The 13,608-nt window shown below is 29.9% G+C and overlaps 1 protein-coding gene across 5 annotated transcripts; it reads left to right on the forward strand.

The window, feature by feature from the left end:
• Positions 3,817 to 7,517, forward strand: LOC109723927. Of its 5 annotated transcripts, none has more exons than XM_020252442.1 (9): positions 3,824 to 3,985; positions 4,117 to 4,245; positions 4,790 to 4,841; positions 4,959 to 5,010; positions 6,047 to 6,142; positions 6,402 to 6,455; positions 6,536 to 6,601; positions 6,841 to 6,919; positions 6,988 to 7,517. In XM_020252442.1, the coding sequence occupies exons 1-9, from the start codon at positions 3,935 to 3,937 to the stop codon at positions 7,063 to 7,065; spliced, it is 657 nt and encodes a 218-aa protein (XP_020108031.1). In that variant the 5' UTR covers positions 3,824 to 3,934; the 3' UTR covers positions 7,066 to 7,517. The 5 variants fall into 5 exon arrangements, with proteins under 5 accessions (XP_020108038.1, XP_020108031.1, XP_020108047.1 ...); XM_020252458.1 differs by having other exon boundaries at positions 3,836 to 3,985; positions 4,106 to 4,245; positions 6,988 to 7,329; XM_020252449.1 differs by lacking the exon at positions 6,841 to 6,919 and having other exon boundaries at positions 3,817 to 3,985.

A 13,608-nucleotide genomic window follows, 5' to 3' on the forward strand; every position in this document is an offset into this window, starting at 1 on the left:
GGGTACTAAAGTGAGAAAGTGTGAAACCACAGGGTACTAACTTGATACACTTGAAACCACAAGGTACTAAAGTTAGAATGTGTGAAACCACATGGTACTAAATTGATACACTTTAAACCACAGGATACTAAAGTGAGAAAGTGCGAAACCACGGGGGGGTATTTGAAGTTTCTCCTATATTTAATTAGGAAACAAATTGGAAAATAAAAAACTTACGTGCATACCGAAAATGAAGTATGTATATTATGCATGATCTCACCAATGTTTTGATCAGCTTACTGTAATTAGATAAGTCAAAACTACATTACGCGCAATGCAGTTCATATTCATTTTAACATTAGATATTTTTCTATCTTCGAATTGTATAAAAGATTAGAGTTGAATTTTTCAGAAGTTAAATGTAAAAATACTTATTATATGTAATATATAAGTACATTATTGAACTCTGGTAAACTCAAGATCACTACTAATAAAACAAGTGACACTTGTTTATAGAAATTAATTTTTAATGACTAACTCTCTAGAGGATTCACTCTTCTATTTTTTTTTTTTTTTTTTTCAGTTTCTTCTTAATAAAAACACTAGAAGATCAAAACAAAGACATATTTCATGATATTAAAATTTACTGCCGTAACTTTAAGAATTAATTTAAAGGATATATTATGCTACACTTAATTAGGAGGCTTATATTCCAAGTTCATAAAGTTTGAATACGAATTTTTTATAGTCAAATAATTCTTCATTGTATATAATTGAGTTTTTAACTAATTTTGAAATAATTTTTTGGACTTAATTGAGAAACTAAAATTGATTCCATTTGATTAGATTCTGATTTTAAAATGTGGAACATCAAGTATTTACTGCAGTGTATGAAATATAGAGTACAATTGATTTCTTAACTAATTTTGCAATAATTGTTTGGAATTAATTGATGCATGCACATAATAGATTTTTTAAAATGCATATCTTTTTTGCTTCTAGGTTTTAGAGATATTATAAATTGATTCCATTTGATTAGATTCAGATTTTAAAATGTGAAACATCAAGTATTAGTGCAGTGTACGTAGAAATATAGAAGGTATATAAGACTGTACGGACAACCCGTGAAAGTATGTAATTTTTTCACTAAGAGATACCCCGGTCCATTTATAACTTTTTTTAAGGCTAAATTGTAGGAAATTTCTTTATAAATACCCTTTTTTTAATTTTTTTTTCATTCATTTTTAAAAATCTATATTTTACCTCTTCAATATTTCAAGTGTTGCATTTAGATAGACCGTCCCTAGAGCAAGTGGCAAAGGGCTTATTGGTTGGTACCCGAGACCCAAGTTCGAATCCTAGTTGATTCACATTTCTAGCTAAGTTTATTTCTAAATGAAATAAACGAAGCAAGTAGCGTGCTACCTATCTCTCTCTCAAAAAAAGTGTTGCATTTAGGCTTTCCCTCTCTGAAGGTTCCATCACTATTCCGCCCATATCTTATAATTTATATCGAAAATGCCTTTAAGAATGATAAAAATATATAGTTTTTTTTCTTATTAAAGAAGTAAGGATAATTTGATCATTTTGCTTTTTCCATTAACACTATATCCCGCTGAAAACATTTGTGAAATTTTAAGGGGCAAAATATGGGTTTTTAAAGTCAATGAGGGAAAGTAAAAAAATGGATATTTACAAGAAGATTTTCTGTATTTTAGTTTTCATTCAAATTTTTATTAAATTTAATTACTCAATTATTAATTAGTCTAGTTTTATTTGCTAAAAGTAATCAAAATTATTTAATTCGGTGAAATCACTAATAAATTGGAGAAAAGCTCTATTTTTTTTTTTAACTTAAATCACTTCATTAAAAAAAAAAATCAAAAGTTAAGGAGATGTCAATTAAAAAAGGAAATAAAATGTAAGAAAAGAACCTGTGAACTTGAGAAAATTTTCAAACAACCACTGAAATTTATCTTTGCCATATAGACCCCTTATAGTTTATCAAATAGTTTACATGTTTCTCTTTTCAATCGAAATATAATTTTGTAAAGCTTTGAAATGCAAAAAACCTCTATTTTTTCTATTCTAACATATGAAAAACTTAATAAAAATTGAAGGTAGACTCACTTTATTCCTCAAGCTTGATACTTAATTACCATAATAACTAGAACAATTTTTTTTTTTTTTTTTGAGTTACTATAGTAATACAAAAGTCATGTGCAAGACATTGTGATCACAATGATTATTTAATTTGTAACTTCACTTAAGGACTGAGGCCTATTAAACTAATTGATAAAATTTGAACAGTCTAATTGCCAAAATTTAAAGTTTAGAGATATGTTTACAGAAGTGCTAAAGATTAGGAGGCTTTATACATTTTTTAAATAGAAAAATAAAAGTTTAAGGGTCCATTTCTCTATACATTTTCAGGATGAGAATGCTACAAATACACCGTGCATGATATACACCACCATCCATCTAATAGGAGGAATATTATTGGTGAACCCTTGGATGAAGTGTATGCCTTATGTCTTTTACATCCGAGGGCTATTATTTATTGTCTATTACATTAATTTTTTTAATTTTTTTTAAAAGTCATGTCACATTATTTTTTTTTTTTAAATTTTAGGATGGAGGGTGTAAAATCTACACTCCTTTTGTGGGATGTGTAAATAAAATTTTTCTTTAGTAGATAGTGGCATTTATTAGCCATATCATATAACAAATGAAATATCTCTACCCATTCAATGGATGAAAGTGTAAAATTTGCACCCAAATGGCAAATACCAACAGCATTTATCTTTGAGTTTTGCCTTAGTTCCTGACAGTTTCTTTTTTACTGTAATTAACTTAGAACCATCTAATATTTTTTTACTTTTGATAAAATAGCCCACACCAACTCTAATAAGACTCTACTTGCTCATATAAACCGTAAAAATGGTATAATAGCCTCCTCAATCTTGCAATCGATTTTTAATTTTTTTGAAAGAGTTTAGTGGCGTATCCAACTCTACGCTATAATATTAAAATTTTTAAATAAATAGGAAGTGTTGCGTACAAAGTCGAGGCAATTTTAGATGCTGAAAATGACTTAGAGGGTGATGAGACTAGAGTTGACGCAATGAGTGTGGATAGGAAAGAAGAAGTTTGGGATCAAAGTGAAAAAAAAATTGTAATATTAAGAAACAATTGTGTGATTAATCCTAATGATTAACAGGGTTTAATTGCATAATATATGCATATTAAAAAAAAAAATTGACATGAATTAAAATAAAAAATTGGGATAAAGGATGGGAATTAATGGTGCAATTAATTGATAATTTAAAAATCAAGTCGAATCTGGTTGGATCGTAATCCAGTCATATAAAACGGTTTGGTTCATTCCTTTGAACCGAATAAGTCAAAACAAATTGTTTTGAACCGCTCGGACTGCCGGTTCAACAATCGAACCGATGAACCAACCCAATTTTAATCAAGCCGGCTGAATTTTTTTTTATCAAATCATATTAAAATCAAGCGACTTAAAATCAATCCAACTCATTTCATTTTCAATTAACACCGGTTAGTCTTATAAAAAGTAAAGTTTGAAAATTTATATCTACTTAATTTAGTTCAGAAATCAATATTTTATAATTAAATATAATTAATATTTATATATTTCTAATTATATTAGAATTAAAAATAATAATTAAATATATTTAGGATGTCATGCTGACATCATTTGAACCAATTATCTATTTTTGTGCCACTTGTTTGCGCCGAGTTATAAAACATTGAAATTAAAATCCAGCCGTAATTTTCAGAGGACTGTACGGAGCCCAAGCGTTGGACGGACGAGATCTTCCAGATTCGTTAAACAATTCGAGCCGACAATGTGGACGGTCGAGATCGCCGAGTCATCTCTGCGCGTCCTCTCCGTCTCACTCCGCCACTCTCGCCGACCATCCGGACGATGTCGTCGGCCCCGGTGCGGTGCTCCGCCCGCTGGATCTCGTCACCGCAGGTGAGGATAAGAAACCCCTCACCATCTTCGATGGTTGCGCACTTGTGCTTCGTCTCTAATCTCTTCCTCCTCCTCCTCCTCCTCCTCCTCCTCATCTCTGATACAAAATCATCAACCAAGTTTAATTTCAGCTTAACAATGGCGCCTCTCCCCCGAGCTTCACCTCTAGGGTTTCGCCCTGCGGCAGAGCACGTCGGAGAGTTTCCTCTTTGTGCTCGTTTGTAGCCCCCATGTGCTGCTCCAAGAATGATCATGGTGAGGTGAGATTGATTTAATCCATTCCATCCTGATTGGTTCCTGGGCTTAATTAGAATTAGGTCATCCTCGGGTGCTTATTTTGCGGATTTTTGTACATTATATGTGATGTGCTCTGGCTAATTCTCGGTATTTTGTGATTTGCAATGAAGTAATAAGATAGTATGTTCCAATGGAGCAGATCCGTATCAGTAGTTATACCTTCATTCAGATATAAATAAACTATGTTTAGATTGTCCAAAAATATTTGTATGATCATGAATAAATGATCAAGGAAATTCTTGAATTATAGATGGTGTGTTGACCTGTTTTTCGGGATAAATGGTGGTATAATGTGATATGTTTCTAGATTGGGATCTCATTCCCTTCCCCCTTATCTATCTCTATCTCTCTAATATCTTTTTCTTAGGAGGTTCGATCCTCTCGAAGTGATCGTTTATCCCTATTGATACAATAGAATCGTATCATAATGTTAATAAAGTAGCGGATTAAGTTGTCTTTGTATTTTCTTCGATTTTGGATGACTGTAATTAGATTATATTCTGTCAGGCGGATGCAGGTCATGTTGGGGATGCTGAAGTGGTGTCTGTGGATCCGACTGGTAATTTTGTTTGCGGCACATCGTAGCTTTGGTCATTTATTTTAAATCTTAATGATATTTATGTTAACATTGTTTATCACATTTTTTACCCCTTTTTTTTTGTTTTTATGGTTTCAGGTTCGGAGCAGTGTGGTGGCAAACAATCTATTCGATCATTTTCATCGAAAGAGTACTCTTTTCTTGCTGTAAATACAAAGTCTACTGTAGACAAAAATTAAGGGACTAAGGGCTTGATTTGGTGTTGTTGCCGTCTTTTCATTCTTTTGAATACGTATTCTGTGTGATCGGACCTGCTGGGCAGATGCACTTTCTCTACTCTTTTTAATGTTGGTTATCTGGTGATTAGATGTAGAACGGCATGTTGTTCGGAAAACCAGAGAAGGGAAAGTTGCTATGAAATATTGCTTTTTGTTGCCAAATCTTGTAGATGTATAGATTGCAAGCAGTCAGTCTTCCACTGTCACATTCCTTTGCATAAGATTTGTGTTAACAAAAAAACAACAAAAAAGGCAGCAGTACTACGTGAGACCTAAATTCCTGACTCTATATTTGAATTTGGTGAACTGCATTGCAGAAAGAACTCATCGAAACTTTTAGGAGAGAAGATTGATTTTTATGCTACTAATAAATAGGGTTATTAGATGAGCTTACGATCACTTGTGCTGGTAGAGGAAATGTGACTCATTGATCTAAATGTGGTAGAAGACTGTTGATATGTTAGGACAAGGCTTATTTTGTTGTGGTTAATATTGTAAATAGTAGTAATCATCAATCTCAGTCATCACATAAGTCCCTCAAGATAACAAGGTTCATATATTCTGTCTCCACTTTAATTCCTCTTCTCCAACTTGTTAATATTTATAGTGGGTCCTCTTTGCAATATGGATTATTCCGTGAGAAACTAAGGAGGTTAATTGTAATTTGGACTCCATGGACTCCATTGTATCAAACTTTATTGAATTTCTTCTTGCATTTCGATATGCTTATTCATTTATATCGTTGAAAGTTTGAAGATTTCAAAGCCTTCTTTTAGTTGTGGAACTCATGTCAATTTGTTTCGATTTCCATTAACCACATGTTTTGTTTATGTCATTCAATTGTATATTACAAGAATGAGTTTTAAGTGTCCTGTGATTACGCACAGCTAATCTTGGAAAATGAAATTTTGGACTGTCTAACTGGAGTACAAATTCAATGTTCCTCAGGTTGCTGCAGAAGTTAAAGAGATATGGTACTGCAGGGGTATTATCGTATGGGCTACTTAATACTGTATATTACCTCTCAACTTTTCTCTTGGTCTGGTGAGTAATATTTACTAGATTTTTATAGTTCTTCATATACCTCTGAACAGCAGTTTGAGTGCTTACAGCATATATAATTGATACTTGCACGGGGAGATCTAATTAAATGTTGAACTCTTATGTCTCCGAATCTGTGCTAATTGTTTAATATACCAATATGAGAGAGAGGAGTGGGGGGCTGTATTGTCATTCCAGTGCCATCTATTAGAGGTCTTTTTCCCCCCTTCTCTTCAATCACTCGCAATATTTTGCTTTCCAGGTTTTACTTTGCTCCAGCTCCTGGTAGGATGGGCTATGCTGCAGCTGTTGACAGGTTATGACTGGAATATTTTTACTGTTCAGGTCATATTCTAGAATTCTTACTATCAACTAATGCTTTCCTTCGTAATACAGATTTCTCAAATTAATGGCGATGGTGTGGGCCGGCAGCCAAGTAACCAAAATCTTACGAGCAGGAGGGTTCGTTCATAGTCCTTATTTATTGACATCTAGTCTATTCTACTGAACACTATATATTCTGAGAGAGAATTGTATTTCTGGTCAAACCCAATTATAATGTCCAATTAAACATAAAATTGTTTTTTCTTGGTTATCCTTGGATGACGCTGCATAACCCATTGATTGGAAAAGGTTACTCCCACTAAATTTACAATCAAAGCTATTCCGAAGGATTGATTTGCTTTTATTCACTATGCTAGGGCACTTGCGCTAGCTCCTTTTGTTGACAGAGGATTGTCATGGTTCACAGTCAAGTTCAAGTTTGAGTCTGAAACAAAGGTGCAAGTTAGATCAATGTACCCATTTTTTATTGAAGCATTTCATCTAACTTTTCTCTACCCTTTCAGGCATTTGCTGCGATCGTAGGTCTATGTTTTGGACTGGCCCTTCTCTTGTTCCTGGGGTTGACATTGCTTTGGGCGTAGACATTCAATTAATAAGGGGAATCACTTTGAGATACATTACGAATTAAGAAATTATTTTGTTGCGTAAATTTCTCATGTTTTTGGTAGTAGATGATTGTCAATGTTACATTATATGTAATGTTCATTATATTGCAACAAATATTGTATTAGTGTCATTAAACATCTTCCCAATTTCAGGTGAGGAATCTGGAGGTAGAAATTTATGCTGTTTTCTATTTCGGAAAAGCTGACCCAAGGAAGAAAAGATTGTTTTCAGTAAATTTATTATCAAGCCTAGTATTATTTCTGCACCTTTTTGGTTAAACTTCGGGAATTGTCAAACTTTGAGAAGGTCATGTAATTTTGGAATGATACCTATCATTACAAATTGTGGTGTACAAAATCAGTTTGATATAACTTGTATGTATAAATTATTTTATTAGCTGTTGATCTCTCAGTAAACCTCATATCAACATCGAAAACTGTGAGGACAAAATTATCGATGTAAGAGGGATATCTAAAAACGAAGAAATTTACTTTGTTTAATATCTTTGTTTTTTCACCTACGGCACTGTTACATTTAAGCATCGAGTTACAGAAATAGTAAGTTTTTTCATCTGCAGTAATTTTACATTTAGTTTTGAATTCAAAATATTTGTAATGTTTGTCCGTTGTTTGATGGACATTTACCCAATCCCGCTCTTTTGGATTCTTCTTGCGGATCCTCTCTTTTCTTTGATATCTCTCATGCTTCTTAACCCGTCGCCTGTTAAGCTTTCTTATCTTATTTCATAAATTGAATTTTTGAATTTTTTATTAATATTTAAATACTATTTATTAGAATATGTAATTAGGCTGTAATGTTTTTCATAGTACTATGTAATTGATATTTGTAGATCTTCGGCCTTTGGATGAAAAACTGTGGGGTTAGAACAATAGCGATTTTTTTAGGATTTAGTGGTGATTAGTGAAATAGTAATGATTGATAAATAGTCAAGGGGTGGATCTAATGGATCTAATGGTAAAAAAATTAGTAGCATCTAAGTATTTAGTAGTATTAGAAACACTTTAGTCGTGCTTTTAAAATATATAAGATTTTGTTTGGTATTACAGGCCAGCTAATACTATAGAATTAGATAGAATTGGGGTAAAAAATAATAAAAATTAAAATAAGTTACCACTTACAAAAATTGAAGTACGTTATGCTCCTCTTAGCTCTAGTGCAAGGTGTCCATGAGACCGGGTAAAAGTTTTTTTTCTTTTTTCTTTTTTTTGCTGCATTGTCTAGGCTCTGCTTCATTCCGCTTCTTTTGGGTAAGAATCAAGCAGGCCCATTCAGATCCATATTCTACATAGAATTGATCAAAACTTGTTTGTTTGTTTGCTCATTTAGCCTATTTTAAGATTTTATAAATCTAATCGACAAAGTTATAAATGAACTAGAACTTAAACCACACATCTCTTCATGTTAGATTTTGATTTAAGTTTATAGTTATCTAAATTGAAAATAAATTCTACTCTAATTAGAATAAACTTGGACTATATAGAGTATAAGTGAGACTCTAATTCAACTAGAGATAGAATTTGGCTTACCATTTTAGCCATATATTATATATACATACTATGGCTAAGTTAATAAAGCCGCAACTCTAATTAATTCGTGCTTTAATTATATAGAGCTAATTACGTTGTTAGTAGCCCTTTCATAGGGAGTAACAACCTAATCAGCCGGTGCACATTGAACAGAGTCTTCTTTTTTTTTTTTTTTGAGAGAGAGATAGGTAGCACACTACCCGCTTCGTTTATTTTATTTAGAAATAAACTTAGCTTGAAATGTGAATCAATTAGGATTCGAACTTGGATCTCGGGTACTAACCACCAAGCCCTTTGCCATTCAACATAGTCTTGAAGTTTAGATCCATCTAGTTTGGTAGCCAAACTATATAAATTTCATTATATTTTTTTATTTTCTTTACTTGCGTTAATTTTCTTGGAAATTATTTTTCACTGTTTCAAATTTAACACCTGGAAAGTTAGATTACAAAAGAATAATATTTGACAAGTTTCTTTCTTTTTGTTGTAAACAAATAAATTTGGGCTTCAAATCTTCCCCGTGTGTATATATATATATATATATAGATAATGTTAGTGCAATACACGTTATTAATTATTAGAAAAGTTTAATTTTTTTAAGTATTTTTTATTTTAGCGCAACTTTTATATGATGCAATAATGTATTTAAATCTGTATCTAAAAAATTTAAAATTAAAATCCGCTATTAAGAAAGATATGTATTAAATAGAATAATTCAACAAGTAATCTCTAATCAAAATTTATCTTTTGAAAATAAATAGAAAAACTAAAATATATTAGGAAAATAGAAATTTGAATTAAATAGAAAAATAAAATCCGTTATCTTAAAAGAAATTATTTTTAAAATATAAATAGATAATATCTAAAAAAGTATTATTAAAATAAATAAGAAAATATCTTTTACAGGATTTTCACATCCGTAATTGTATATAGAAAACTTACTTTTGAAATTAAATCTATAAAAAATTATATTGTAGGATTTTCACATCAGTATTGTTATGGAGAGATTTACATATTGATTACGTCGGTATTTCTATATTTTATTTTATATGTTTAAATTTTTCGTACGGAAAGAGAAAATGAGGCGCGATATTTTTCCGCCCGAAAAAATGGTCTGTCGACAGACCCAATTTGAATATACTGTTTTTATATAGTGTACTCTATATATATATAATATATTTATATAGGATAATATAATATACTATATATATAGAATTAGGCTGGAATACATTAATAGTAAAATGCTCTTTTTAGCTATCAAGTTTTTACTTGGAGATGAAAATTGTAGGGTCAGGATGATATTAGTCAGTTATAGTTGAGTGTCCCTAGGTTGAGTGGTGCTTCACTGGCTTTAATATTTAATCTAATGTTTAGAAATAATGAAAGAGTTGATCAAAGGCCCTAGGAAACTGGTAGAACAATAAGATTTTGCTACTAATAGACCAGTCCAACTCTATATATAGTATATATATATATTATATATATATAATATATTATATATATAGATGTTGATATATATAGGTATCTAACGAATGAATGATCAAAGGGTAGATTTACGGGTAAAAAATTTGCAAGCACTAGTACTTGATGCTTGCTTACAAGCACAAATCGGCGACTCTAGTATAGGAATTGGTTTCTTAATCCTATTGAAAGATATAGTTTTGTGGTGTTGTGATTTTTGGCCATCGGATTAATGGATGTACTGGTTGAATGAATTGTTATGTGTGACTCCTAGGGTTGAAGTAGTTTTGTGTTAATAGTATAATCTAAGGATGGAAATGATCAAAGAGGTAGATCTACATAAAAAAATTTACAAAACCAAGTGCTTGTGCTTTTACAAACACCAATACGGATTCTATTAGCGATGAGCTTCTATGCTTTTAAAAGCACCAAATTATTGATGTTTGGTAGATTTTTGACCATTGATAGGGTTTTACGTTATGATTGATATGGTTCCCCTAGGTTTGAGCAGGGTTGGTTGCAATAGTTATGAATTAAACGTGATTAATGATCAAAATGATAGACTATAACGGTAAAAGACAAGCACCAAATGAGTTGATACTGTACAAGCACCGTAGCGAACTCTATATATTAGCATGATTTAGGAGACAGTAAGAATGTATTTGTTGACTTGAGGCATAAAATGGAATAAACACTTTATCCTTCTATTCATCTAAACACTGCTAAGAGCGAGGGAGTTTATTTATCCCTCTTAACGGTCGAATAACCCTTAAGAGGGGGATTTGTTGTTACACCGTTGGTGAATACAAAATTTTCATCTTGTATACCGTCTGACTGCTTTAATATAAAATAATTTATATTAACTATATGATATTATATCATTTATTAAACTAATTAGCTAATTAAAATTAACTAATTTAATATAAATATTATCCAAATTAATATTGTTATTAGTGCTGTTATACGAATAACGCTATATCTTTTGTATTAATAATTAATATTTCCAACAAACTAATTAATGTAATTAAGTTAATTAATTAATTTATAATATATTTAATGTATTGCCTAATTTGACTTTATTAAATATTTATTAGTTAGATATTTTATTAATTAACGAGTACCATGGTTAATTGATTAATGATTAATTAATCTGGCTTAATTGATATGTATTAATTAACATTTATGATTTCTAATAATATTCGTGTAATTAATTTTTTAAGATATAAATTTGAGATTTTAAAATTTTAAAATTTAATTTTTGATTTTTAAAATTTAAAGTTTATATTTTAATTTTAAATATAATATAAATATAAAATTATCTAATTTAATATAAAGAAGAAGAATAATGATTATTATTTTATTTATAACTACGCCTTTTATCTTATTCCATCTCACCTAATCAAACATATTTTTCTTATTTAGGAATACACCCAATGTTCACTCAAACGCAAAATTGATCTATCCGCTTAATACCTCAATTATATATCGCCGGAATAACCCCTGTTTTGCTTTTCTCCGAACACTACGATTAAGAATCCTATGTAATATATGTGAATTATGTTTGGAGACCCATCTATGTTGATTCTTAACTCTTCCTCAATTATTCATTATTTAATTTTTTGACAATGTTTGAGGCGCGGGTTTAATTTTCTTTTCAAAAATTACGGTATTTTTATTTAAACGATAAAATTTTATCAGATTGATAGGTATTTTATCAATTTTTTTCCTATAAGTTCAAATTATTTTTAATAAATAAAATAAATTAATTAATAGTTAAGTAACAAGAAATTTGATATAAATTCAATAAAAAATATAGAGTTGAGAAGTCATTTGGGGGAATGCAGGGTCAAGTATTGCGTTTGATTTGAGAATTAAATTTTGGAGAACATCTTTTGTTGTTCTCGAGAATAGAGGATATTCCGGTATAAGTTGTAAATTATGTTTGGATGTTGTTTGTTTATTTTTAGAGAATATTCTTGATAATGTTAGGGTGTTTATGTTGGAATAAGATGTTGAAAATATAAAAATTAAATAGGACGACAAATTTGCAGGTAAATATAATAATTAAATATGATTTAATAAATTAAGTATTAGAATAAATTAATAACAAATTAAGTATATTTGTACATTATTTTGAAAATATTAATTTAGTAGTATTCAATTTAAACATTTATTTAAATTTATTCAAAATTAATTTAAAAATATAAATATTTAAAATGGAGTAACACTTATTAAATTAATCATTCAATCTATTTTCTTTTATTTTATTAAATTAAATATTGATTTATAATTTTTTTTGTTCATTTGAGGCAAAGGATTTAAAGGGCAAAATGGAAAGTTTCAGAGGAATCCAAGTTGTTCCGTCCAGTTCTCCCAACTGAGGAGAATAGGCTTAACGGGTTATTTTTGGAACAACTCATTAAGCTGGGAACAAAAAATTCTTTTTTTTTATTTTCTTTTCGTTTGGGTATTGATTGAGGAATATTCCATTTTGTTTTGGAATATTCTCCAACCAAACGCAACCTTATATAATACATAGGCTTAGCTCCACGTCGATTGTGAAATTAACCCAAGTCAAGAGGCAGTCCATATACTGCATGAGCCGAGTTCCTTGCTCCCTCGTCCTTAGGTATAGATCAGTATTTCAATAAATAAATTTTTTTGTTTGCTTTATTCTTTTTTTTTCTTTTTTATATTTTTTATCTGACAAATTAGATTTTTTTATATTTATAATATATAATTTGCAGCTGGTTAAATGTTCTGTTTTTCCATTTGTCCCTAAGCTAATATGCAGATTTGAATACAACATATCTATAAAAAAAAATCGTCTAATTATATTATGCTAGAATTTCTAATCCAATTATATTAGGCATATATAATATATACTAGTATAGTGAACCGCGCGTTGCGGTGAATAGATAATATCCGATATTTAACTTTAGTTTTTGTACTAAATTTTTTTAAAAAAAATTATAATATTTGACTATTTTTGTTACTATCATACTTCAAACATAAAGAACAAACAAAAAGAAAGAAAAATAAAACTATAAAAGAAAAAAATTTGATGTATGGATAATTTGAAGAAATATTTAAGATCTTATAAAAGAAGTTAAAGAAAGAAAAAATAGTAAATACATAAGAAAAATAAAAATTTTTTAAATAACAAACAAATAAAAATAGAAACAGCTAAAACAACAGTAGTAAGAGCAGCTATAAATACAATGAAATTTAGAATTGTAGAAGTTGAAAAAAAAACTGCAAAAGTTGGCTCAAAGAAAAATCAATAGTCAGTAAAGAACGAAGGAAAGAATGAAATAAGACTAATAGAAAAAGTTTTTAAAAAATGTTACTAACCAACTATCCCAAAAATATACGACTGCAATAGTACAAAAATTAATAGTAGCAACATAAAAACTTTTTCTATTAGTCTTATTTCATTCTTTCCTTCGTTCTTTACTGACTATTGATTTTTCTTTGAGCCAACTTTTGCAGTTTTTTTTTCAACTTCTA

Source organism: Ananas comosus, linkage group 2 (assembly GCF_001540865.1).
Source record: "Ananas comosus cultivar F153 linkage group 2, ASM154086v1, whole genome shotgun sequence".
Lineage (NCBI taxonomy): Eukaryota > Viridiplantae > Streptophyta > Magnoliopsida > Poales > Bromeliaceae > Ananas > Ananas comosus.